The sequence below is a fragment of the Oncorhynchus nerka genome, linkage group LG27, assembly GCF_034236695.1.
Source record: "Oncorhynchus nerka isolate Pitt River linkage group LG27, Oner_Uvic_2.0, whole genome shotgun sequence".
Taxonomy (NCBI): domain Eukaryota; kingdom Metazoa; phylum Chordata; class Actinopteri; order Salmoniformes; family Salmonidae; genus Oncorhynchus; species Oncorhynchus nerka.
The window spans coordinates 65,165,732-65,191,320 of record NC_088422.1 but is presented as its reverse complement, the minus strand read 5'-3'; the positions used below and the strand labels follow the sequence as shown (position 1 = coordinate 65,191,320).

The 25,589-nt window shown below is 44.3% G+C and overlaps 1 protein-coding gene across 4 annotated transcripts; it reads left to right on the top strand.

Moving 5' to 3' along the window:
• Window positions 1-45: 45 nt before the first annotated feature.
• LOC115112155 (E3 ubiquitin-protein ligase RNF166) lies at window positions 46-25,459 on the top strand. Of its 4 annotated transcripts, none has more exons than XM_029638990.2 (7): window positions 46-728; window positions 11,797-11,953; window positions 12,707-12,819; window positions 14,349-14,463; window positions 15,667-15,774; window positions 16,442-16,511; window positions 22,231-25,459. In XM_029638990.2, the coding sequence occupies exons 1-6, from the start codon at window positions 559-561 to the stop codon at window positions 16,508-16,510; spliced, it is 732 nt and encodes a 243-aa protein (XP_029494850.1). In that variant the 5' UTR covers window positions 46-558; the 3' UTR covers window position 16,511; window positions 22,231-25,459. The 4 variants fall into 4 exon arrangements, 2 of the variants coding, with proteins under 2 accessions (XP_029494850.1, XP_029494849.1); XM_029638989.2 differs by lacking the exon at window positions 22,231-25,459 and adding an exon at window positions 16,705-21,298; XR_010461566.1 differs by lacking the exon at window positions 22,231-25,459 and adding an exon at window positions 18,123-21,298 and having other exon boundaries at window positions 48-728; window positions 16,442-18,055.
• The last annotated feature ends 130 nt before the right edge of the window (window positions 25,460-25,589 follow it).

The window sequence follows — 25,589 nt, the reverse complement described above, 5'->3', positions numbered from 1 at the left end:
AAAAGTACAACTGTAATAACTTAAACATTTTAAAACACAATGAAACAATGTATTGTGGGAGTGTAGTTTGAAGCATCTGCAAACTGAGTTGGTGATATCGCGAACGAGACTTCAATGACCAGAAACGTCCTCTTCTTTGCTGAAGCTGTACGGCTTGTTCGTGAGAGTCGCCCTGAACTAGCAGATGTGAAAATTCCCTGATCTTTTAATGATCTGGATATATTTTGGTTAGTTGTTTGTAAATCAAAATTATTTGAAGATCGAATAATCTGCTCAGCGCCCTGTTTTTTTCCTCTCGTCAACCAGCACTGTCTTGTAATGTTTACTTCTTTCGTGCTTCGGCGTGTCCTCTTGTGCGCTTGTGTAGCGGACTGATGTAGTGTCTAATGTTAGCTAAATTATTTTACACAAACAATACATAGGTTGGCTAGCTTTATTCATACGATTTATTCACACGAAGCATGTCCATCGTGCACAATCGATGTAAATAATCGATGTGAATACTCCCATGTAGTTACAGTTATAGTCGAGAACGAAGTGCGAGCAAGATCCTCGTTCATGATGGCGATGTTTCGCAGTTTTGTGTCGGCTACTCATCAGCTCAGGCAGCACCAACAAAACGGGGCAGCTGCGGCTGCCACTGGCGAGAGCCTCGAGAGCCAGTTCTCCTGCCCAATTTGCCTGGAGGTGTATCATAAACCTGTCACCATTGGAAGCTGTGCCCACACGTAAGTTGGCGGATTTGTGATCTCTTGCTTCTCAGACAAGTGTATCTCACTTACAAAACAACAACGTGCTATTGTGTGTGTGTATATATATATATATATATATATTCTCTCGTAATGTTTGTATTGGTTGTTGTCATTTATCAGTCCGCTGGTAGAGCTGACAAGCTCATTTTTGCTTGTCACTTAAAGTAACGGTTTTGTTATAAAATGCTTATGATTCACAGCAAAAAAATGTCACATCTATGATAGAAAAAAACTGCATTGACACTGGGATAGGGAGAATGTTTTCGTTTTTCCATGGATGTCAACTTGCCAAAGGGAATGAAAAGGGAGCTCAGACAGTCGAACAAAGCGGGCTAGGTGGTAGTTCAGTGCTTCCCGAAACGCAGTATCGACGTGAAATACTAACTAGGCTATTAGCGGATTTGATGAGAAATGCTGGACAACAGCTTTGTAACAATAAAGACATAATAGCTACAGACAGAGGAAATGCGTGTCTAACGGCTAACTCAACACAAATGAGATGAGCTTAGGCAGCCGATAGTAGGCGCTAGATGGTGCCCACGATCGGCTGCCTAGGCTAAAATGAGATGTGTTGTCGAAAAGAGGAAGACCGTTTTGTATACTTTTAGCCAGCACTAGGATATGTGGAAACGGCAATATTTGTGTGACAGTGGGCTCCCCCCCCCATGTTTGTTTTCCCACCACTGCGTTCCACCATAAGCTTCCCATAATGTCCTTGACTAGGCCTCGGGCACGTGGGTAATGTAACCTCAGTGTGGCACATGAGAGTTGCCTTTTGATCCGCGAGGTGCTGCCTCTGGAACGTTGAGCAGAGCTGGAACGCTGAGCGGAGCTTCTGCCTGCACCATTTTCTCACTGTGATCCATTCACATTTCACATGTCCATGAAAAGTCTGCCGCTGTGAAGGGAAGCTCGCTGAATAGCGGTTGTAAAAGTTAGGTTGAGAACATGGCATTAATATGCCTCAATAAGAATAATTGTTAGAATCGTTTGGCCACACGTGTTTTTTTTTAAGCAAGAACACATACCACAAGGTTGATAATTGGAAACCAAGAGGTCTGAAAGCTCTCCAGTTGTATAAGCCATTTGGAATGAGTTTTAAATAAGCTATTTCGAGGAGCCACCACCAGTTATTGACCAATTATTGCCTAGTTTCCCTGAACTGAACATTAGTGAACATCTTTGTATGGCTGTAGCCTAAGTAATGCTACCTGTGTTTTGTTTTTGTTGCCACCTGTGAATTGCATTACTAGCAGTTACACAGAAAAAAGTCTAGATGGAGTCTGTTCTAAAATCGTTTGGGGGGGCAACTTGATGTCCATTCTTCTGCAGTCATCACTGAAGATTACTGGTGTTTTGAAAACAGTCCCCTTCTATTCTTCCTTTTTGACACCTGTGTGTCTACAGGAATGAATATGTATGGTTGACTTGAAGCTGACTGCATTGTTACTCGCCAAACCAACTGTTCCTCCTGTCCTTTTTTAGGATTTGATTTGTGTGACAATGGGAGCTTTAATATGGCTGCTCATTTAAAGACTGTGCTCTGAGGTGTGTCTGAATCACATCTTTTTTGTCTGTGTTGTAGGAAGTGGTGTCATGTGGGTCTGGTGGGTGGATTGAGTAGCCTGCTCAATGTGTTGCTTGCTGTGTGGCTGTCTGTTGGCCTGTCCCACCAGCAGTACTGAGTTTGCTGAGGAAAAGCTGTCAGAGCAGCTTTTCTCTCTGTCGTTTGCCTGCTCCCTTCTAGTGCCATACAGCTTTTCTCTCTGTCGTTTGCCTGCTCCCTTCTAGTGTCATACAGCTTTTCTCTCTGTCGTTTGCCTGCTCCCTTCTAGTGTCATACAGCTTTTCTCTGTGTCGTTTGCCTGCTCCCTTCTAGTGTCATACAGCTTTTCTCTCTGTCGTTTGCCTGCTCCCTTCTAGTGTCATACAGCTTTTCTCTCTGTCGTTTGCCTGCTCCCTTCTAGTGTCATACAGCTTTTCTCTCTGTCGTTTGCCTGCTCCCTTCTAGTGTCATACAGCTTTTCTCTCTGTCGTTTGCCTGCTCCCTTCTAGTGTCATACAGCATTTCCGTGGCTCACTTCTATCTGACATGCATGTAGGCTAGTCCGATCTCTGTGAGATTGGCTCGGTGGATGTCAACATCTCACATCGCACACACCATTGCTGAGGTTAACACTTACACAATCCTCTTCCTCATCAGGAGTTATTGTCCAAGCAGATATCAACACCCATGAAAGTGTGTAGAAAACATGACATTGTGTATTATGGGCTAATACTGTACGTTATTATATTTTGTGTTTAACGTTAATTCAACTAGGAGTGGTCATGTCGTTGACTCAGATATGACCAATGTCTCTCTTTAAGTACAAAAAAAAAGGTTCTCTGCTCTGTATCCATACAGCATTGTGCCAGTGAGGGGCGTATAACTCTCATTTGGGGACATATGCATACAGTCAGTCTAATTATAGAAATAACCACAGGGAGAATGAATGTATTTTCTATTAAACCTCATTATTGAGGTCAGTGGTTCTGGTTGAACCCAGAACTGAAGGTCCTGTCTGTGCCATTATCCTGACAACACTTGAAGCATGGAATGTACATGGATGTAATCCAGCGGGAGAAGAAAGAGCTGGGGGTGATGGAATTACACACTGTTGTCATGATTGCACTACCAGTACCACATACGCAGAGCTGAGTAGAAAAGTACACATGCACGCACAGTCCTGGTGCTGCTCGTTGTCATGGTGATGCTAAAGGCCTACTCACGGCATAATAATGGCTGGAATGGAGTCAATGGAATGGTATCAAGCACATGAAACCAGGTGTTTGATACCATTCCATTGACTCAATTCCAGCCTTTTTTATGAGCCGTCCTCCCCTCAGCAGCCTCCACTGACTCACAGGTATGTATCCATGTGGACAACTCATTTTTAGCCATTGATCTTGGCATGAGATTACTTTTTCACGTGTCCGTATTATCTTGCCCTGGACAAAACAGAAACTGCGGTCTATTCAGCATTCTAGACAATATGATTAAGATAGGAACCGTATATCAGTTTGTATATTCCAAATCCCTCCCCCAAAAGGACCGCTCCACAATCCCAACGTTATCTCACTCAAACTCTCCAGAGCATGCACTTTAGAATTCATTGCAAACCCCAATCTGTTAACCTCAGAGGCCAGACCTAATCCTTATCCCACTCAGTGGCACAGTCTCCATCTGGCTGTTTCAACCCCTTACCCCAATCTTCTCTTAAACATAGGCAAAAGCTTCAATGGAGAAATGGGTGTGTCTCATACCGTGTGCAAAAGCATAACCCAGTCCAGTAACACACCTGCTCAAAGCATTTACCTAAGCTTCATCCCTCGTCTACTCTTCTCTTTTCTGTATCTCTCTCCCTCCCTCTCTTCCTCACGTGGCATTGTTAGTGGGCTGAACCCGAGGCAGACTTGGCAGCCTGATTCCTACCCATCCCCCACCTCCCTCGTCTTGGGTGATTTGAGGAAGTTTGCTCATTGAGTGAGACAGAGGGAGGAGAGGAGCAAAACGGGCGCTTTTGTTCCCCCAAGGTTGTTCTGCGTTCTTATCTTCTCACACTCAGCTATGCAGCGTGCCGGCGTACCTTTCTGTGTCTCTCGTCCCATCCTCTCTCTCCACTGCTCTAGCCGAGCTGCTGCTGGGGAGATTGAACAAAGGTCTCAAATGAGAGCCTCGTACTGCTCCCTCAGGCCATGGAGGAGACCACTCACTCTAGTGACTCACTACATTCTACCTCCAACACTACTGTATGCACACATTGCTTAAGCATGGAGTCTCTCTCGCACACAGCCACGTACACACAGACTCATGCACCTGCTTTGCCTCCTGTGGCGTTGGCATGGAGCCCACTGTCACACAGTGGGTTTAAAGTCTGGCCAATATGGCTTTCCAGAGGAAACAATCAGCTCCCCACTCTGCTAAATGGGTGTGTGGGAAAGGGCAAGATACTGTGTAACTATTGTAGCTACAACAACAAAACAGTAGACTACTAAAGACTGTTGCCAAGCACAATTGGCATTGCAACCTGGCAGAACACTGTTCATGCACTTTGTGTTGTTGCATCAGGATACCTTTAGCAGAACCTTCCCGTGTGGGTGGGTTGTAACCTGAAAGGCTGACTTAAGTGTCTTTCATTTAGTTCTCTCAGTACAGTGTCAGCATTGAGGGGTTTGCTTTGCCTCTCATGCAGACAGTAATTTGCAGAAACAGTCCTTTAATGTCCTCAGATCAATTTTGGTTCTTTTACAAAGAGCGGGTGGCTATTTTTAAGCCATTACTGAGTACTGAGACTGTTGTTCTTGGCTTCCTCTCTGTGAAAAATGTGTTTGTTTCACAACCTAGCCTACTGCTGGTTTTTTCATTTCTAGTGCTCACACTATGATGTATATTGCACTACAGTCTACTAGGCTATATTGTAAGATCCATGGGAGCGATTCTCTTGCACATTGAATGGGACGACCACAAGCCTGTTGTCGTGAAACAAAATAACTCGCAGAGGCACATGTGAGACGCTCGTGACTTTGGTGTGACGGTGCGTTCAGAGGATGTCCAGCTGAGAGAACCTTGAGGTGTGTCATGTGAAAACAAACTGTCCTCGCCCCCTCTAACAGTGGTGTGTCACGTAAGCCATGTGTAACGTGTGCGCTGGGAGTCGGGTAGCAAGTTCAGGGAGTGAATCATTGAATAAATCAATTAAACGTATTACAAAACACGAACAACGCACAGACCGGAAACTGAAACAGAAACGCCTGGGGAAGGAACCAAAGGGCGTGACATATGTAGGGGAGGTAATCAGGGAGGTGATGGAGTCCAGGTGAGTCTGATGACGCGCTAGTGTGCGTAACAAGCAGCCTGGTGACCTAGAGGCCAGAGAGGGAGTATATGTGTTTCAATGTAAAGGCAGGGGATGTGTAAGCAAGGGGTTGACTGGGATGGGCAGTAGTCTCCTTTGATACTGCAAGAGATCATACAGGCTAGCTCTATAGATTCACTCATTTCTGATGCTGGTTTTCTGTGAGCCTTTAATTCTGTCCAGTGACATTACAGTGACAAGCCCATCTGACGGCGTGTGAGAAGAGCCTCATTTCAGCTGAGAACGAAGCTTCTGAAAGTCACATGTAAAGATGTTCTGGCATGTCAAAAATGCTGAATGTGTGAAATACCCTCGCAAACCCATACCCTCTCTGCTCTATTAAATCCAATTTGTTTATTTATTTATTTTATTTTTATTTCACCTTTATTTAACCAGGTAGGCCAGTTGAGAACAAGTTCTCATTTTTACAACTGCGACCTGGCCAAGATAAAGCATAGCAGTGTGAACAGACAACAACACAGAGTTACACATGGAGTAAACAATAAACAAGTCAATAACACAGTAGGAAAAAAAGAGTCTATATACATTGTGTGCAAAAGGCATGAGGAGGCAGGAGAATAATTACAATTTAGCAGATTAACACTGGAGTGATAAATGATCAGATGGTCATGTGCAGGTAGAGATACTGGTGTACAAAAGAGCAGAAAAGTAAATAAATAAAAACAGTATGGGGATGAGGTAGGTCAATTGGGTGGGCTATTTACCGATGGACTATGTACAGCTGCAGCGATCGGTTAGCTGCTCAGATAGCAGATGTTTAAAGTTGGTGAGGGAGATAAAAGTCTCCAACTTCAGCGATGTTTGCAATTCGTTCCAGTCACAGGCAGCAGAGAACTGGAAGGAAAGGCGGCCAAAGGAGGTGTTGGCTTTAGGGATGATCAGTGAGATACACCTGCTGGAGCGCGTGCTACGGGTGGGTGTTGCCATCGTGACCAGTGAACTGAGATAAGGCGGAGCTTTACCTAGCATGGACTTGTAGATGACCTGGAGCCAGTGGGTCTGGCGACGAATATGTAGCGAGGACCAGCCGACTAGAGCATACAGGTCGGTTTAAGGAGGAAGCCTGTGTCCTATTCCAATACTGTGTGTCTGTTCAGGGGGGAAACAACCACGAGTTCCTACTGTTCCTCTATGCTCTGCAGTGTCTACTTTACTGTAGTTCTGAGAAGTAGATTGAACTGAGCTGAGGTGCAGATGGAAAGGAGCCGACCCTGGGGCTTCTGTGTTCTAGTAGCACCTGGCTTCATTTGCTCTCATTAGTCTACCTCTGTAGCTCCTGAATTGGCAGCAAGTCTCTCCACGAAGGCTTCCTCTCCCTTCTCTGCACAGGAAATATGGTCAGCTCGCCTCATTCCTTCAGGGAGGGAGGTGGAGAGGGGAGATCAAACATACACAGTTGTGTAGCTTCTCTCCTTATAACACCATAGGTCATCATATAAACCATATGCATCATCAGCAAGTCATCCCGGTATTCTTGGGCCAGGTGTGCGCTGTGGTGGCAGACGATGCCATAGTCCTTCTCCCCATTATAGCTGGAGAGGGACAATCCATCTATGTGTAAAAAAAAATAGTGTTCTTTGGTGACTCTCTTTGACTCCTGGAGGAATAGGCCGTTCCTCCCCTCCCTTAGGTAGCCTAATAATCACATTCCGGTGTAATATTCTAAATAGTAGCCAGCTGCTTATCTTTTATCTATTGGCGAGAATGGAATGTAAATACTCAGGAAGCATATTGGGCATGGCCAAAATGTTTACGACTAGGCAGTACAGGACAGTATTTCAACAACACCATTTTCACCCTTGAGTGTTTGTCACTCCCATGTCACCACACACTTGACCACAACCCTTTCTTTAGCCCCTGCTCAATTAGACGCAAGACGTGCAAACGCGTGTGAGTGAGCCTGCAGGTGGTGGCGTCCTGCTGTCTGAGTGTTAAGTACAAGTGGAAGTGATTTAAGTGTCTAAAAGGAGGGTGCTAAATCATCTTTAAGTGATGAGAGACGATGCTAGAAGATCACCTTTGAGGTGTCTTTCACTCCAGAGTTGGGCTACAGTAGGTCTGGATACTTACTTTGAAAGACTGCTGCTGCTGGGGTGCTTGGGACAGATCTGTATTTCACTGATATGGAGATACGTTTCCCCTCAGACTTTTATGTGGAGGAGTTGTTCTCTGCAGGAGAGGAAGATGAGCATTATGAAAGGGCTCGTGTTGCTCGGCTGCATGCTCTGCAGACCGTTGTAGTTCGACACTGTCGTGGCTCTGTCAGTCCTGTACTCTGTCTTTACTTCTGTCTGTCTGTCCGTGTGACAGACCCGAAAGGATGGTGCTTCAGCACTGTGGGCTCTTAGTATTCATCAGTGCTGTTTGAATATGTGTGCTTTGTTCAGTGCTGCTCCTCTCAAGTTAGCTTCTCTATTCTCTGAGACGGTATCAACCCTAGACGGTCCTTCATCACTGCCCAGACAGAGAGCTTTCACTACATCTCAGCTGATCAAACGGGTCCCCAAACAATCTCTTTTTTGCGCTTTGCAAAAAAGTTTGAATCCCTTCCTCCCACCTATGTGTTTTGTGGATCTATTAATAGGTGTTTGGAAAAGTTTTCTGAAGTGTCTGGGAACGTGAATAGGTATGAGGACAGACGGCAAACTTATTTTTTTTTAATCTAACCTGATAGGCGCCACATTTTGCAAAATAGACACAGGCTCGCACTTCGGGACAACACCTCACGGAGCAACTGACCCCGACATGCGGGTCAGAAAGAAATGTGCTTCCAGTGACATTTATGCTAGCCGAGCCTCACACACACACACACACACACACACGTTATGTTGTTGGATCCTAGTGTCAGTATTGGAGCAATAATTTGGCCAACGTCTTTCATGATGCTATTGGTTTATTTAGGTAGCAGAAAAGGACGGCAAACGACTTGTACTGCTCCGATATTGTTCTGCAGTTCTATAGCCTAGGCTAGCTGAGTATACCTTTTTGAATACGACGCAATGATAGCCCCAGAGAATATTATTACCAGCCTCTACACTCATGTATAATTTCTCAAAGAAATGTCTTTCCAAGTATTGCGGGCTCTCTTGAGAATAGGTCTAGGCATACTCACTAGGCCTAATTATTAGCATATTTGAATGTTAATGTAGGCACACAGGCTGGGCTTAGTCCAGATCTCAGCTCTACAGCGTTGTTTGGTGGATGGGAGCAAACCGAGCTTGTGGATATTTGAGCGTGTTTTGACTAGATGACATTTTGACTAAAAGATTGGCTGTGTTTTTGGGGTTTCCTATGTGACTGGGAAGTAGGAAGTGACTCCAGAGGAGGTCACATGGGTCATGTAGCTGGTTGAATATGGATGGAGTGAAGTGAGAGATGTTTAGCTAATAAAACTAAGCCCATGCTAATGTGATAACTAACACAGTGCCATTACTTTAATAGACATCCCCTGACGCTATGTAACACTCCACTGTGTTGTTAAGAGTTTATTAGCCACTTGATTAGCCTGCCTGAGGGCAGATTGCATGGCTTCTTCCACAAGCGGTGAGTTCTAGTCACCAGCTGAAAGAGAAGAACAGTGGTAGACCCACAAAGTTAGAACCAAGACTGGTTGTGGCTATGCAGGGAGATTTGACTCCTGGCTCCTTACATATCTGACCCCTCAGTTCTTTGCTCTTCATGCCCCTCAGGGGTGCGTGCTCAGTCCTCTCCTGTACTCCCTGTTCACTCATGACTGCAAGGCCAGGCACGACTCCAACACCATCGTTAAATTAGCAGATGACACAACAGTGGTAGGCCTGATCACCGACAACAACGAGACAGCCTATAGGGAGGAGGTCGGAGACCTGGCCGTGTGGTGCCAGGACAACCACCTCCCCCTCAACGTGATCAAATCAAAGAAGATTGTGGACTACAGGAAAAAGAGGACCGAGTATGCCATCATTCCCATCGACGGGGCTGCAGTGGAGCAGGTTGAGAGCTTCAAGTTCCTTGGTGTCCATATCACCAACAAACTAACATGGTCCAAACACACCAAGACAGTCGTGAAGAGGGCACGACAAAACCTATTCCCCCTCAGGAGACTGAAAAGATTTGGCATGGGTCCTCAGATCCTCAAAAGGATCCACAGCTGCACCATCAAGAGCATCAAGGATCAAGAACTGGTTGCTTCACTGCCTGGTATGGCAACTGCCTGGCCTCTGACCGCAAGGCACTACAGAGGGTAGTGCGTACGGCCCAGAACATCGCTGGGGTCAAGCTTCCTGCCATCCAGGACCTCTATACCAGGCGATGTCAGTGAAAGGCCTTAGAAATTGTCAAAGATTCCAGCCACCCTAATCATAGACTGTTCTCTCTGCTACCGCACGGCAAGCGGTACCGGAGCGCCAAGTCTAGTTCCAAGAGGCTTCTAAACAGCTTCTACCCCCCCCAAGCCATAAGACTCCTGAACATCAAATGGCTACCCAGACTATTTGCAGTGCCCCCCCCCACCCACCCACCCACCCCTACCCCCTCTTTACACCACTGCTACTCTCTGTTGTCATCTATGCATAGTCACTTTAATAAGTCTACCTACATGTACACACTACCTCAACCAAACGGTGCCCCAGCACATTGACTCTGTATCGGTACCCCCCTGTATGTAGTCTCGCTATTGTTATTTCACTGCTGCTCTTTAATTACTTGTTACTTTTATCTCTTTATTCTCATCTGTATGTATTTTTTTTAACTGCATGGTTGGTTAGTGGCTCGTAAGTAAGCATTTCACTGTAAGGTCTACTACACCTGTTGTATTCGGGGCATTTGTTTTGCTTTTAATAATATTCTTCTCCTCTCTCTGAATGATGAGACGTTTCATGCTCAATTAGAGCTCTGTGTGGGCAGTATCTGTGGCTGTGCAGGCCAGGCCTCTGGGGACATAATGGAAACATCTACCCTCCCTCTCAATGCGTGGAGATCCTCCAAGAACTCCAGGTAACGATTGGGCTGTGCTGTGGATGCTGTTAGGATGAGCTGATGGAGTCTGTCCCTCCCCAATAGCCTCCTCTCCTCCCTCACCATCGCGCCTCGGTCTCTGCTTGGCTGGCTGCTCTCCTGCTCTCTACTATATAGCTGGTTTGAAGGGGTTATTTTCGGGCTTCGAGGAAATGGTTAGTGGTATGTTTTCTCTTTCCACACCTGGCTTTTCTCTATAGTCAGACTTTTTTGAAGTAAAACATTTGATCAACAAGATTAGTTGTTTTTAATGGGGCAAAGAGTTGCTGAAAGTGCTTTCAAAACAACAAATGAAATAGCAGGTGTACGGATCTGGGGTGCTAGTAGCCACTCTTAAACTTCTACCTACAGTGAGAGGAAATACAGACTGGGTCAGGTTCAGAGTACACGTTGAAATCAGTCAAGTTCAAAGGGCACAATTTTTGTCCTCTGAAAACAAAGTCTTTCCCTACCCTACCCGCTTGCCTTCAGGCCGACAGGGCCATAAACCATCCGGCTGCGCCGTAAAAATCTGCAATGATTCAGTACTCTGCCAGTATAAACTCCTGGCTCATTTGTCAGGGGAGGTTTCACGGCCAGCCCAGGACCAGCTCTCTGGGCCCTCTGTTTACTGCCGGTGCCCTACCTGGCAGTGCTGACTGCTGACTCATGGCATCGTGGGAGGTGACTGCCCATCACTCAGCCTGTTTGCATGCCACCACAGGGGCATTTCTCGGCCCCACCGTGACCCAGCGGTGCCCACATTGCTCAGAGTCGCCAGAGGAGATGATGATGGGTTGAATGCTGGGTCTGTCTGACTGTGAGTGATGCTGCCCCAGCAAATAGACACACCACTGCTCCATTGGCACTGAATGAGACTGACTGGAGTTCACCGTGCGGGCAAACCATGAGAAGAGGTTCATAGAATGTTATTTAAGCACACAAACACATCTCATTGAGATGACACACATTTTTCCGGGACACTCGCTCCGACTAAACGCTCTGATTCACTTTGTGTTTAGACTTTACGTATCATTCGACTGATGTCCTGATTGTCAGTCTCTTTCTCTCAGTATAGATTATATTATTTGGTTCCAGTGCAACGACTGACTGTGTCTCTGTGTGTCTCTGTGTGTTTGTGTGTGTGTGTGTAGGTTCTGTGGGGAGTGTCTGCAGCCCTGTCTCCAGGTCACCTCTCCCCTCTGCCCTCTGTGCCGCATGCCTTTTGACCCAAAGAAGGTGGACAAGTCCTCCAGTGTGGAGAAACAGCTGTCCAACTACAAGGCCCCCTGTCGGGGCTGCAGTAAGAAGGTGAACTACACTACTATGGCCTCCCACTCTGTCCAACACACATACTGTACAGACGCACACTTGATGATACACAATACACTCACAAAATTTCTCCCTGCCCATTTATTCACTTAATAGCATGTCTTGCGCTCTCTCTCTCTCCTGTTCCTCTACCTCTCTGTCTCTCCCTCCTGTTCCTCTACCTCTCTGTCTCTCCCTCCTGTTCCTCTACCTCTCTGTCTCGCTCTCCTGTTCCTCTACCTCTGTCTCGCTCTCCTGTTCCTCTACCTCTGTCTCGCTCTCCTGTTCCTCTACCTCTCTGTCTCGCTCTCCTGTTCCTCTACCTCTGTCTCGCTCTCCTGTTCCTCTACCTCTGTCTCGCTCTCCTGTTCCTCTACCTCTCTGTCTCGCTCTCCTGTTCCTCTACCTCTCTGTCTCGCTCTCCTGTTCCTCTACCTCTCTGTCTCGCTCTCCCTCCTGTTCCTCTACCTCTCTGTCTCGCTCTCCCTCCTGTTCCTCTACCTCTCTGTCTCGCTCTCCCTCCTGTTCCTCTACCTCTCTGTCTCGCTCTCCCTCCTGTTCCTCTACCTCTCTGTCTCGCTCTCCCTCCTGTTCCTCTACCCCTCTGTCTCGCTCTCCCTCCTGTTCCTCTACCCCTCTGTCTCGCTCTCCCTCCTGTTCCTCTACCTCTGTCTTGCTCTCCTATTCCTTATCTCCCTCCTGTCCTCCCCCTCCCTCTCTCGCTCTCCTCCTCTCTCCACTGGCGGGCTCCAGGTGTCTCTGGTCAAAATGAGGTCACACATCTCCTCTTGCGCGAAGGTCCAGGAGCAGATGGCCAACTGCCCAAAGTTTGTGCCTGTGGTCCCCACTTCACAGCCCATTCCCAGGTAATCTCTCTGAGGGGCCCTCAGTCGCTCCTGGAAGCCACGTCAGACACTGTGTGACATGGGACGTCAGGGTCCATTTGGACAGACTGAACAGATTTGAGTCAATATTTCTGTCCTAGCATTGATCTGCAGAACCACACTCCCAGTACATTTTAGCCCAGCGGTATGAATGTGTGTCTTTTATGAGTCATGCTCTCCTGTGGTGTTCCTGGCTCTCTGGGTTGTTGTGAAAACCTTTGATGTTCAGGGACTCGGGAGATGTGTTTTTCTGCTGACACATGAACACTTCTCCCTTAAGAACACACAGACACAAACACCCCCAGACACAAATACCAGTACCGGTATAGGCATCCTTTGATTTTCACAGAGCAGCAGGGCACCAATGCCCATCTACACTCTTCCAAGTGTGCGTGCGTGTCTGTGCGTTTGAAAGCAGATGTACTCTGCCTTTGATGACGTACACAGAGAGAGGGTAGGTAAACTGCAGTTAATTAGCTCTACAAAGAGAGATCTGTTAATTCCCTCCCTTTCAGTGTGTTCTGTTTTTACGTCACATCACACCTCACTCTGTCTGTCTGTCCATCTGTCTAGACTAGAGGGTCTGTCTGTCTGTCCATCTGTCTAGACTAGAGGGTCTGTCTGTCTGTCCATCTGTCTAGACTAGAGGGTCTGTCTGTCAGGAGGGTCTTTCTGTCTGGAGGGTCTGTGAACAACTCAGCCAGAGGTCCCACTCCCAACATGTACTAGAAGCACTGAGTTACTAGGAAGAGTCTGAGGAAGAGTACTCTGATCAGATTCTGTGACGTCCATAGTGACCACCTGGAACACACGGGTGAACACAGAATAGCATATCTTGTGTCTTTTCTCGGTTTTCAAGGTTGTTGTTTCTACCACATTCCAAAACACAATTTAATTGGGCGACGTTGCCAGCACCACCAAAGCAGAGTCTCATCTAGTCGAAGGCCCAGAGAACACAGTGGACCGTCTGCTGGTGTTGTCTACTTGTCAGAAAGTCATCATTCTGATTAAACTGTCTTTTTTTATATATTTTATGGAGTTTTTCTGAGGACACTGCTGTTCTATTAAGTCTACAGTACAGAGTGCACCTTTATCGGCAAGTCAAACAGACATTTCCCTTTAGCCAGTAGATTGTGTCCTACCTGAGAGACCTGTTAACACTATGTCTGATGGGACTCTGATGGGCTGCTTTTGGTCAGCTGTGGAGGGTAGTGTGTGAACTGGCCTTGTTGTCTTGCTGTGGTGCTGATGGAGCAGTGAGTTAATGGACACATTGTTAAGGACCCTGTTCTACGGCTGTGTGGGTCAGCTAGCGTAACTGTCACTGCAGCACATTGCTCTCTGACCCTCATGTCCACACAGACCAGCTGTCCTTTCTGGTGTGTTGCTGGACATGATTGGCATCCTGCTAGTGTCTGGAAACTGGGCCTCAGACTTTGGGGTTATATTCACACACACAACAACACACCATCAGTGCTCCTACTAAATGTGTGTTTTCTCCCTGCCTGCAGCAATATTCCAAACCGCTCCACCTTTTCATGCCCGTTCTGTGGAGCCCGTAATCTGGATCAACAGGAGCTGGTCAAACACTGTATGGAGAACCACCGCAACGATCCCAACAAAGTGGTCAGTCTGCTATGTTATACCCTGAACTAGGTACACTGTCCTAGTCTGAACTAGGTACACTGTCCTAGTCTGAACTAGGTACACTGTCCTAGTCTGAACTAAGTACACTGTCCTAGTCTGAACTAAGTACACTGTCCTAGTCTGAACTAAGTACACTGTCCTAGTCTGAACTAATTACACTGTCCTAGTCTGAACTAATTACACTGTCCTAGTCTGAACTAATTACACTGTCCTAGTCTGAACTAATTACACTGTCCTAGTCTGAACTAAGTACACTGTCCTAGTCTGAACTAAGTACACTGTCCTAGTCTGAACTAAGTACACTGTCCTAGTCTGAACTAGGTACACTGTCCTAGTCTGAACTAGGTACACTGTCCTAGTCTGAACTAGGTACACTGTCCTAGTCTGAACTAGGTACACTGTCCTAGTCTGAACTAGGTACACTGTCCTAGTCTGAACTAGGTACACTGTCCTAGTCTGAACTAGGTACACTGTCCTAGTCTGAACTAGGTACACTGTCCTAGTCTGAACTAGGTACACTGTCCTAGTCTGAACTAGGTACACTGTCCTAGTCTGAACTAGGTACACTGTCCTAGTCTGAACTAGGTACACTGTCCTAGTCTGAACTAGGTACACTGTCCTAGTCTGAACTAGGTACACTGTCCTAGTCTGAACTAGGTACACTGTCCTAGTCTGAACTAGGTACACTGTCCTAGTCTGAACTAGGTACACTGTCCTAGTCTGAACTAAGTACAGTCCTAGTCTGAACTAAGTACACTGTCCTAGTCTGAACTAGGTACACTGTCCTAGTCTGAACTAGGTACACTGTCCTAGTCTGAACTAGGTACACTGTCCTAGTCTGAACTAGGTACACTGTCCTAGTCTGAACTAGGTACACTGTCCTAGTCTGAACTAGGTACACTGTCCTAGTCTGAACTAGGTACACTGTCCTAGTCTGAACTAGGTACACTGTCCTAGTCTGAACTAGGTACACTGTCCTAGTCTGAACTAGGTACACTGTCCTAGTCTGAACTAAGTACACTGTCCTAGTCTGAATTTACTCAAGTATTTATGTGCTGATATGAAGTGTTATGCAACGTTGACGTCACTGCATGAGAGTATATCCTTAACCAACAGAGATTCTACTGCATTCTGATTTGATGTACTGGTGAGGTAATGGCAGAGTTGTTGGTGTGCCTCCAGGTGTGTCCTGTATGTTCAGCCATGCCTTGGGGGGACCCCAGCTACAAGAGCTCCAACTTCCTCCAGCACCTCCTCCACCGGCACAAGTTCTCCTACGACACGTTTGTGGTGAGGATAAGGGTTGGGGTCTGGGCTCTGTGTCGTCTGTTCTGTAGATAGGACTAGAGCTGTTCTGTTGACTGTAATATCCTACTACTGTCGCTGTAATATCCTAGTACTGTCGCTGTACTGTCGCTGTAATCGCTGTAATATCCTAGTACTGTCGCTGTAATATCCTAGTACTGTCGCTGTAATATCCTAGTACTGTCGCTGTAATATCCTAGTACTGTCGCTGTAATATCCTAGTACTGTCGCTGTAATATCCTAGTACTGTCGCTGTAATATCCTAGTACTGTCGCTGTAATATCCTAGTACTGTCGCTGTAATATCCTAGTACTGTCGCTGTAATATCCTAGTACTGTCACTGTGATATCCTAGTACTGTCACTGTGATATCCTAGTACTGTCGCTGTGATATCCTAGTACTGTCGCTGTAATATCCTAGTACTGTCGCTGTAATATCCTAGTACTGTCGCTGTAATATCCTAGTACTGTCGCTGTGATATCCTAGTACTGTCGCTGTAATATCCTAGTACTGTCGCTGTAATATCCTAGTACTGTCGCTGTAATATCCTAGTACTGTAACATGAATGCACTGCATATCTCAAAGAATCTTTATTTATTTGGTGTCAGGTATTATTTACTCAGTGGTTGACTGTGTGACTTTGTGTTTGCAGGACTACAGCATTGACGAGGAGTCATCACTGCAGGCAGCCATGGCCCTGTCCTGTCAAATCAAATGTTAAAGTGAGTGACCGTCTGACTCTGTCTTTACAGGACTACAGTATCGATGAAGAGGCGGCACTACAGGCAGCCCTGGCTCTCTCCATGGCAGAGAACTGAGAGTCATCTGTGTCCCCCATTCTGCTGTCTGGGGACGCACTTTCTTTCTGACACCCCACTAACTCTCTTTCTTTCTCTGGATCCACCCCATATCCAGCCCCCTCCACTGTCTCCTCACAGGGAGAGTTTGGAAGGACTTGGCCTCGACTCCCACTCTGGGAGAGCTACAGAGGGCTTATCTCCTAACCCTGTCCCTCTATCTGGCCCTTCATCCCATGACCATTACATCATATCTTCTCAGCCAGCAGCAGCCTCCTCACTTCCTGTATACTGGGGAGGAAGGAAGCTTGGCCTCCCAATAAATGTTGCAATTCAAAACCACTGCAATGCAAAACAATGAGTGCAGTATGGACATTGTTGTTATTCTGCAGAAAGTATGAGGGTTCCCAAAAGTAATGATTTAAGGTATTTTCTTTCACTCTTTATTTTTCACTGTTCAAATGAAATGTTTTCAAACTCCAGGAAAAAGCCATCATGACACACGTTCTGGTCAAAGTACCACAGATTAGTTTTGTTGAAGTTTATTCTCAAGTGCATCATTTGATGGCTTTTTGATTAAGAGGGACCACAGTTGAATGGCTTGACCTCATTCTCAGTGTGATAATCTTACCACTAGGTGACAGTCTAGACATGACCAGTTAAACACAGAGTGAGGTCATTCTCAGTGTGATAATCTTACCACTAGGTGACAGTCTAGACATGACCAGTTAAACACAGAGAGTGAAGTCATTCTCAGTGTGATAATCTTACCGCTGGGTGACAGTCTAGACATGACCAGTTAAACACAGAGTGAGGTCATTCTCAGTGTGATAATCTTACCGCTGGGTGACAGTCTAGACATGACCAGTTAAACACAGAGTGAGGTCATTCTCAGTGTGATAATCTTACCGCTAGGTGACAGTCTAGACATGACCAGTTAAACACAGAGTGAGGTCATTCTCAGTGTGATAATCTTACCACTAGGTGACAGTCTAGACATGACCAGTTAAACACAGAGTGAGGTCATTCTCAGTGTGATAATCTTACCGCTGGGTGACAGTCTAGACATGACCAGTTAAACACAGAGTGAGGTCATTCTCAGTGTGATAATCTTACCGCTAGGTGACAGTCTAGACATGACCAGTTAAACACAGAGTGAGGTCATTCTCAGTGTGATAATCTTACCGCTGGGTGACAGTCTAGACATGACCAGTTAAACACAGAGTGAGGTCATTCTCAGTGTGATAATCTTACCGCTGGGTGACAGTCTAGACATGACCAGTTAAACACAGAGTGAGGTCATTCTCAGTGTGATAATCTTACCACTAGGTGACAGTCTAGACATGACCAGTTAAACACAGAGAGTGAGGTCATTCTCAGTGTGATAATCTTACCACTAGGTGACAGTCTAGACATGACCAGTCAAACACAGAGTGAGGTCATTCTCAGTGTGATAATCTTACCGCTGGGTGACAGTCTAGACATGACCAGTTAAACACAGTGAGGTCATTCTCAGTGTCATAATCTTACCACTAGGTGACAGTCTAGACATGACCAGTTAAACACAGAGTGAGGTCATTCTCAGTGTGATAATCTTACCGCTGGGTGACAGTCTAGACATGACCAGTTAAACACAGAGTGAGGTCATTCTCAGTGTGATAATCTTACCACTAGGTGACAGTCTAGACATGACCAGTTAAACACAGAGTGAGGTCATTCTCAGTGTGATAATCTTACCACTAGGTGACAGTCTAGACATGACCAGTTAAACACAGAGAGTGAGGATCATTCTCAGTGTGATAATCTTACCACTAGGTGACAGTCTAGACATGACCAGTTAAACACAGAGAGTGAGGTCATTCTCAGTGTGATAATCTTACCGCTGGGTGACAGTCTAGACATGACCAGTTAAACACAGAGTGAGGTCATTCTCAGTGTGATAATCTTACCACTAGGTGACAGTCTAGACATGACCAGTTAAACACAGAGAGTGAGGTCATTCTTACATCCCCATCACGACAACAACACACTAACATTTGCAACGCGAACCAAAACAATCTATCAAAATATCCCCTTTTGTATTCAGAGTTCTTGTGAATACTTGCACTTGTCACATTTTTCTACATAATTGAACTATAGATTGTTCTCATTTCACAGATCAGAATCATAATTATAGTACTGCATTTATTCTTCACACTGCTGTTACTCTGCTGATATTTTTATGAAGCACCAGACAAGATCAAATATATTTTTGGAAAATGTTTCCGTTTTAAATGGTGTACTAATCATAAGAAACATGTTTATTGGCGATGTGTTTGTTGTTTTACCACCTTGTTAAAAGTACCCATTGGTACTGTACTGCTGGCATCAAACAGTTGCTTGCAGGATTTTAGGGCCTATGTGTAATACACTGTCTCGAACACAAGAGGGCACCCCAGTCTCAAAATAGACCGGGCACAAGTCAATAGTAATTTAAGTCAGTGTTACTCCGTCAGTTTATACCCATACACAGTATTCTGTTTGGTTTAGTGCCCACTAGGAGAAGTACAAGAAGTGAAATATTATGACGTGAGTATTGTTGGATAAGTTTATCCTTGTGGTGGAATTGGTTGCTGCAACATAAGTGTCCAGTTTTATGTTAATTATTGTCTTGAACACCAATGTTGGTCTGATTAGTAAAATGCAAATGTAAAAGTGTACATTGCTACTCTACAGAATCAGTGCAATATTCCTAGGCCATTTACCTTCCAGGATCCACACTGCTCCTGTCTCAGTGGGGTCTCCCCAAAACCTGTTGGTCAGAGCTGTGAAAATCTGTTTGAATATACCATACACATTCCAGTCCTGTTACAATCATTATGTTCCAATGGTTTGTTAAAGACATCCACTTTCTGATAGCACAGTAATTATTAAAGTTGGATTTAAACAAAACTGTGCAGAACAGCTGCATATTCAATCATATGATAAAAATGTCTTTAAAGACACTTTGCTTCAAAGGGATACAATTCTAAAAGTATGTTGCCCCAAAGTAGATGTTTAAATTATAAGCCATGTTTGAGTAGTAGTGTGCCCGTTGAGCTAGCATTGATCTGTGGAGATTTAAGATGATGTTTTGGTTCACACTGATGGATGCCTTATAGGAAACTGGTTAGATTGTATAGCGCGCAATGGAGGAAGATATTATGTATTGTGATTATTTGTTACTAGACTGACTAGTAGAAGTATAATGGTCTGTCCAGTTGTGTTTTTCCTTGTTTCTGAGGAGAACTGTACATACGGTAGAGAATGCAACATTTAGGTTTAGGTCCCTGTGGTAACTACGAATGAGAATGTATTCGTTTTTTTCATACGTTATATATTTTCCACGGGAATGCATTGAAATATTGCACTTTACTTTTAAAAAATATATTTAGAAAAAACTTTTTTTTTTTTTTTTTTTTTTCAATATGTACATTTCATGATGGATGATAATGTAAGTTGTGGCTGTTTTTGTGTAAGAGCAGAGGGAATGTTAAGTATTATCTCAGTCATAACATGGTGATGTTTTGATGTACTGGGATGGTACAGACAATTTGTCTGTCGTTAATATTCTATAGATGGGTATATATTGCAAAACCAACTGAGAAAACCATCCCAGATGTACAAAAGTGTGGCAAACAAAATTTGACTCTCAGCTTAGTCAAAGCGTTCCTGGAGATAATACATCCTCATTTGATAGACATCGACATGTTATATTTTCGGTGTTTAAATGTATTGTACTGGTTGGTGGCACAGTATTGACAGCTGTAGCCATTAGAGAGAAACTGTCATCACCATGAGAAGTCGTGAGTTTCTTCTGGGGCAGCAAGGAATTGTCACGCATCTTTAATTGAATAATTTACTAAACCTTTTTTACTACCTAATGATGCTCTTTTATAAATGTTTGTAAGGTAAATGGTATTGTGTGTTTAGATCCGTGTTCACATGCACAGCTGTAGCCTAATGTAGATTTTCTATGGAGTTTACCTGTAATGTATACTTTTCACTCTTTGTGTACTGTTGCATCCATGCATAATGCCACTGTACTGTGCATCATCATCCCAGATGTCCTACTTGTGGTCAGAACCTTCCCAACCTCTGTCAAATAAACTCAATGTTGCAGGTCACACACTGATAGACCGCCTGCAACAAAGACATACACCAAAAACAGGGACGGGGGAAAAAAGGAAACTATTTTGTATGAACTTTGTTAGGTCTTTTTTGTCAAGAGGTCCTTACTGACACTGTCTGTTCTGAACTTGGTAAGGCTGACCGGAAATAGACGTCCATAAAGACTGGTATCACAGCAATCAGAGAAGACAGAGCCTGTGTCTCTGACTGTGTCCCCCAGGACTTGGCTGCCCTGGGAGTGTCATGTAATGTCACTCAGTCTAGACACAGGCTGATGTTGTCCTCCCCAGGGGGGTCTGAGCTACAGTCACTTGAACCAGGAAGTTTCCTTCAGGCCCACTGTACCCTAGAGACCCACCATGGGGCTTTGGCCCTACTGTCAGGGCCTGTGTGTTAAATGTGATTTATGCATTCTTAAAAAATAGTAATAATACCAGTAATAACAATGGTTGATTGTTAGCATCATCATGTGGATATTTAAGTTATAACACTGTTTGAACTTTAAGATATTGTATTTGTAGCAGATTTTTTTCCCGCCTCAATAAAAACACTGACCCATCCCACTCTCTTTTTTTTCCCTTCCTGATATGTTGTCGCTCGATTTTTTTTTCATTTGATACCCCCACGACTTCCTTCACCTTGAAAGGGCAACGTATTAACTGCATGGGGTACAGCGCATAATTACTGGTAGTGAATAGAGGCCTGACAATCTCCTTTAGTGGGGGCCTTTTTCAACAGGAGAATGGGAGACCCCGAGCTCACTGTGGACCCAAGAGGCCTGTAAACAACCACTGGTTGCCAGGGAGATGCCTGTCTTTGGAGGTGCTCTAAATGGAAGGCGACAGGGACCTTCTGTGACAACACTGCAGCGCCGAGGTGACGGAAGACAGAGGGCAAGCATGCAGGCCCTCCAAACCGGTGTGGTGTCTGGAGACGGGCGGCATCTGAAGCACAACTGCTCTCACAGTCAGACCTTTACTCTGTGGTGCGGCCTGGACTGGTGTCACAACTGTAAACGCTTCACCCAACAATCATTTCTCTCTTTTGCTTGTGATTAGCCCCCTGGCCCTATTAATAATGAGAATGTGATTGTCTACCTTTCTACATGGGACAAGCTGGGTGCCAGGTGAATGGATATGGGATTGTCCAGCTGTTAAATTTTGGCATTCGTGGTTTGAGCAAGTGTGGAGGTGTTGCTGTAGTCTGGGATAGTCTTTCAGAGGACACGAGGGTCCTACACATTAGTTACTCAAGGTGAAGTGGTCCAATTAACCACAGTGTAAACAGAGCAGAGGGCAGCCCCTGTGACCTGGGCCACACTGGAGGATGTTTTGATTGAGCTGTGGATTGGTGGTGTTATGTTAATATAATATAACTGAGGCTTGGTTATAAAGACCTTTCGAACTCCACACACACTATTCAGACTGGTTGAAAACGTTCTCCTCATGACCCGTTGTCATCTCTAAGATGCTCTGTTTGTGTTTCCCCTCTGCAGGTTTAAAGGTGACTGGTGTCATAGTGTGTGAAAACAGTCTTGAAAAAACACTTCACTCACCCGAAGAGAAAGAAATGACAGGTGACGCAACATAGACCTTCCTTATAATGAAGAAATAAAGCGTTGACGTTTTTGTATAATCAACCAAATAATTTAATATCAAAATAATATGTTATAAAAAATAATGACTTTATCATCTTGCCATTTGTCATTAAATATGGGATTATTAATCTTGAGTGCATCAACCAAAGTAATCTTCCACCCTTGAGCGACCACCATTGTAGTCCAGCGCTCCCCTGTCCCCAAAACACCTGGCCCTTGAACCCCCTTCCCTCCCTATCCATCCCCATACTGGGGCATGGGAACCAGGCATGGGCCAGCCACTGATGAGGTGCAGGCCTCTGCCGTTATATCAGAGAGAACGTGTGTTACAGAATGGCAGCACACACATACAGGCAAAGAGACTAAATGGAGAAGATAGTGAGGGATCATGCAGAAATACCCTTCTGTCTGTTGAGGTTTCATATGAAACAATGTCGTTGAACAAAGCTGCATTTGATTATCATCAAAAGTGCACACACATATTCATAATCTCTACCAATGATACTATATTTCAGATCATTGATCATTCATGATCATTTATCGTTTTCAAGCACCATTTAAAACATGTTTTTATTGATGAATACAATGTTTTGTAAGTACAATATAATTAGCATGGCAATTAACATTGCCATGGAACATGGACCTTTACTGTTGGCTGGTCATTAATCAAATGTTGAAAGTGATATAGCTGTTTCACAGTTACAATCGCTATGCACTCTGAAGATGGACCCCTTTGAATAATGGGACAACTTGAACTTTGGGGTTAAAGGTCAGGGCATGGAAAGGGAATGTTGTGAGCAAGCAGGCCTAGGACGAAAATAATCTCAGATATCAGTTTTGAAAATAGGGCGAGGGAGTTGGCTGATTTCAACGGGCCCCTAAATGTTACCAACCTGCACCTGTTCAGGCCTGCAGGGCTTTTTTTCCACAACAAGTGAACAGATATAACTACCCTCTGAATCGCCCCATCCACAGTTCATAGCAGCATAGTGGCAGGGTTTTGGTATCAAGTGCAACACATAGCATTCATACGCAGTGTGTCAAGGAGCTACAGGAGCAAGATATATTTATAAACACTCACTGTGGAAAATATTCCACAAATCTGAATCGGTGCAAGGCTGTGCTGAGGTCGTTGATAAAAATATCCCACCAGGCCAGATCGCATCCGCTGGATAGACTAAAAATAGCCCCACTTTGTCTTCACAGGGGCTATAAGTGGCAACTGAGATTGTTTTATTATGATACTAGCAATTGAGTAGTGGCATGCTTATTATAAACAGGTTATCCAGTATTTATAGGCCTAAACGTTTGTATTAATATCCATATAGACATGACCCGGCTGGATATCCCCTGAAGTCAAGCTGAGCTTGCATGCACTCATGCTTTGTTGACGTTGCCATGGCACCATGTGGATGTAGGTAGTAGTGTCAATGATGCGCTCATAGGCCAACACACACTGGAAAATGTTCAACTTTGACCCACTCGCTAATCCCAAATCTTAAATCTGGTGCCGATACAGGATTCCTCTTGTCTAAAGGCTGTAGGTACTATCCCTATAATATACAGTGCTATTCTAAATGGATCTATTACCAGATGGTCTTTAACACTTTTCATTGATACAGATTTTCCAATAAACTGATACTGTATGACCCCATGCCACATCGGCCTTTTGGAAACCAGTTTGAAAATAGATAGATACAGTGCCTATTCAGCTCCATAGGATTTCTTCACATTTTATTGTGTTACAAAGTGGGATTAAAATTGATTTAATTGCCAACAATCTACAAAAAACACACTGGAATGTCAATGTTTTATTCATACAAATTATATAACTAAAATATAGTCGTTGCATAAGTATTCAGCTCCCCGAGTCAATACATTAGAAACACCTTATGTTAGAAACACCTTTGGCATCGATTACAGCTGTGAGTCTTCGTGGGTAAGTCTATAAGAGCTTTGCACATCTGGATTGTGCAATACTTGCCTAGTATTATTTTCAAGCTCTGTCAAAATGTCGGGGATCATGACAGCAACTTTCAAGTCTTGCCATAGAATTTATAGCAGATTTAAAGCCACTCAGGAACATTCATTGTCTTCTTGGTAAGCAACTCCTGTGTAGATTTGGTTGTAGGTTATTGTCCTGCTGAAAGGTGAATTCGTCTCCCAGTATCTGGTGTAAAGCAGACTGAAGAAGGTTTTCCTCTAGGATTTTGCCTGTGCTTTGTTTTTATCCTGAAAAACTCCCCAGTATTTGCCAATGTCAAGCATACCCATACCATGATGCAGCCACCACCATGCTTGACAATAAGGAGGCAGTTACATAGTGATGTGTTGAATTTGCTCCAAAGGCTTTGCATTTAGGCCAAAAAGTGTATTCCTTTGCTGTTTTTGTTTTTCCATTATTACTTTCAATGCATATTTTGCAATATTCTTATTCTGTATATTTGTATTCTTCTTTTCACTGTCATTTAGGTCATTACTGTGGAGTCACTACAATGTTGTTGATCCTTCCTCAGTATTCCCATCACAGCCATTGAACTCTGTAGCTGTTTTAAAATCACCAATGGCCTCATGGTGACATCCCTGTCCTGCAGCTCAGTTTAGAAGGATGACTATCTGTGATGTGTCTGGGTGGTTTAATACATCATCCACAGCATAATTATTAACTTGACCATGCTTAAAGAGATATTCAATCTCTGATTTGTTATTGTTACCCATCTACCAATCACTGCCCTTCTTTATGTGGCTGTCGAAAAAGCTCCCTGGTCTTTGTACAGTAGATCAATCTGTTCTTGAAATTCAATACTTGACTGAGGGACCTTACAGATGTTGTATGTAGGTGGGACAGAGGAATGGTTAGTCATTCAAAAATAATGTCAACCCCCATTATTCCATTCAAATTATTAAGGTATTTATTAAGACAAATACTTTTACTACTGAACAAATTTAGGCTTGCCTCAACAAATGGGCTAAATACTTATGCAACAACTATATTTTAGCTATGGATGTTTTATTTATATTTTTTTCATATATCATTCTTCTTCCACTTTGACATGACAGATTATTTTGTGTAATTGTTGACAAATAAATGACAATTAAATTCATTTGAATCCCACTTTGTAACACAATAAAATGTGAAGAAATCTAAGGGGCCTGAATTCTTTTGCAAGAGCTTTAATCAAGAGCTTGATACACCAATGCATTTTAATTTGTGTCTGTTGACGGAAAAACAGACTAATTTAATTCTGTTTAAAGTC

Coding starts and splice junctions, on each gene's coding strand:
- LOC115112155 (XM_029638990.2), top strand. CDS start 559: ATGATGGCGATGTTTCGCAGTTTTGTGTCGGCTACTCATCAGCTCAGG. Junction 729..11,796: donor ATTGGAAGCTGTGCCCACAC/GTAAGTTGGCGG, acceptor GTGTGTGTGTAG/GTTCTGTGGGGAGTGTCTGC. Junction 15,775..16,441: donor TCTCCTACGACACGTTTGTG/GTGAGGATAAGG, acceptor TTGTGTTTGCAG/GACTACAGCATTGACGAGGA.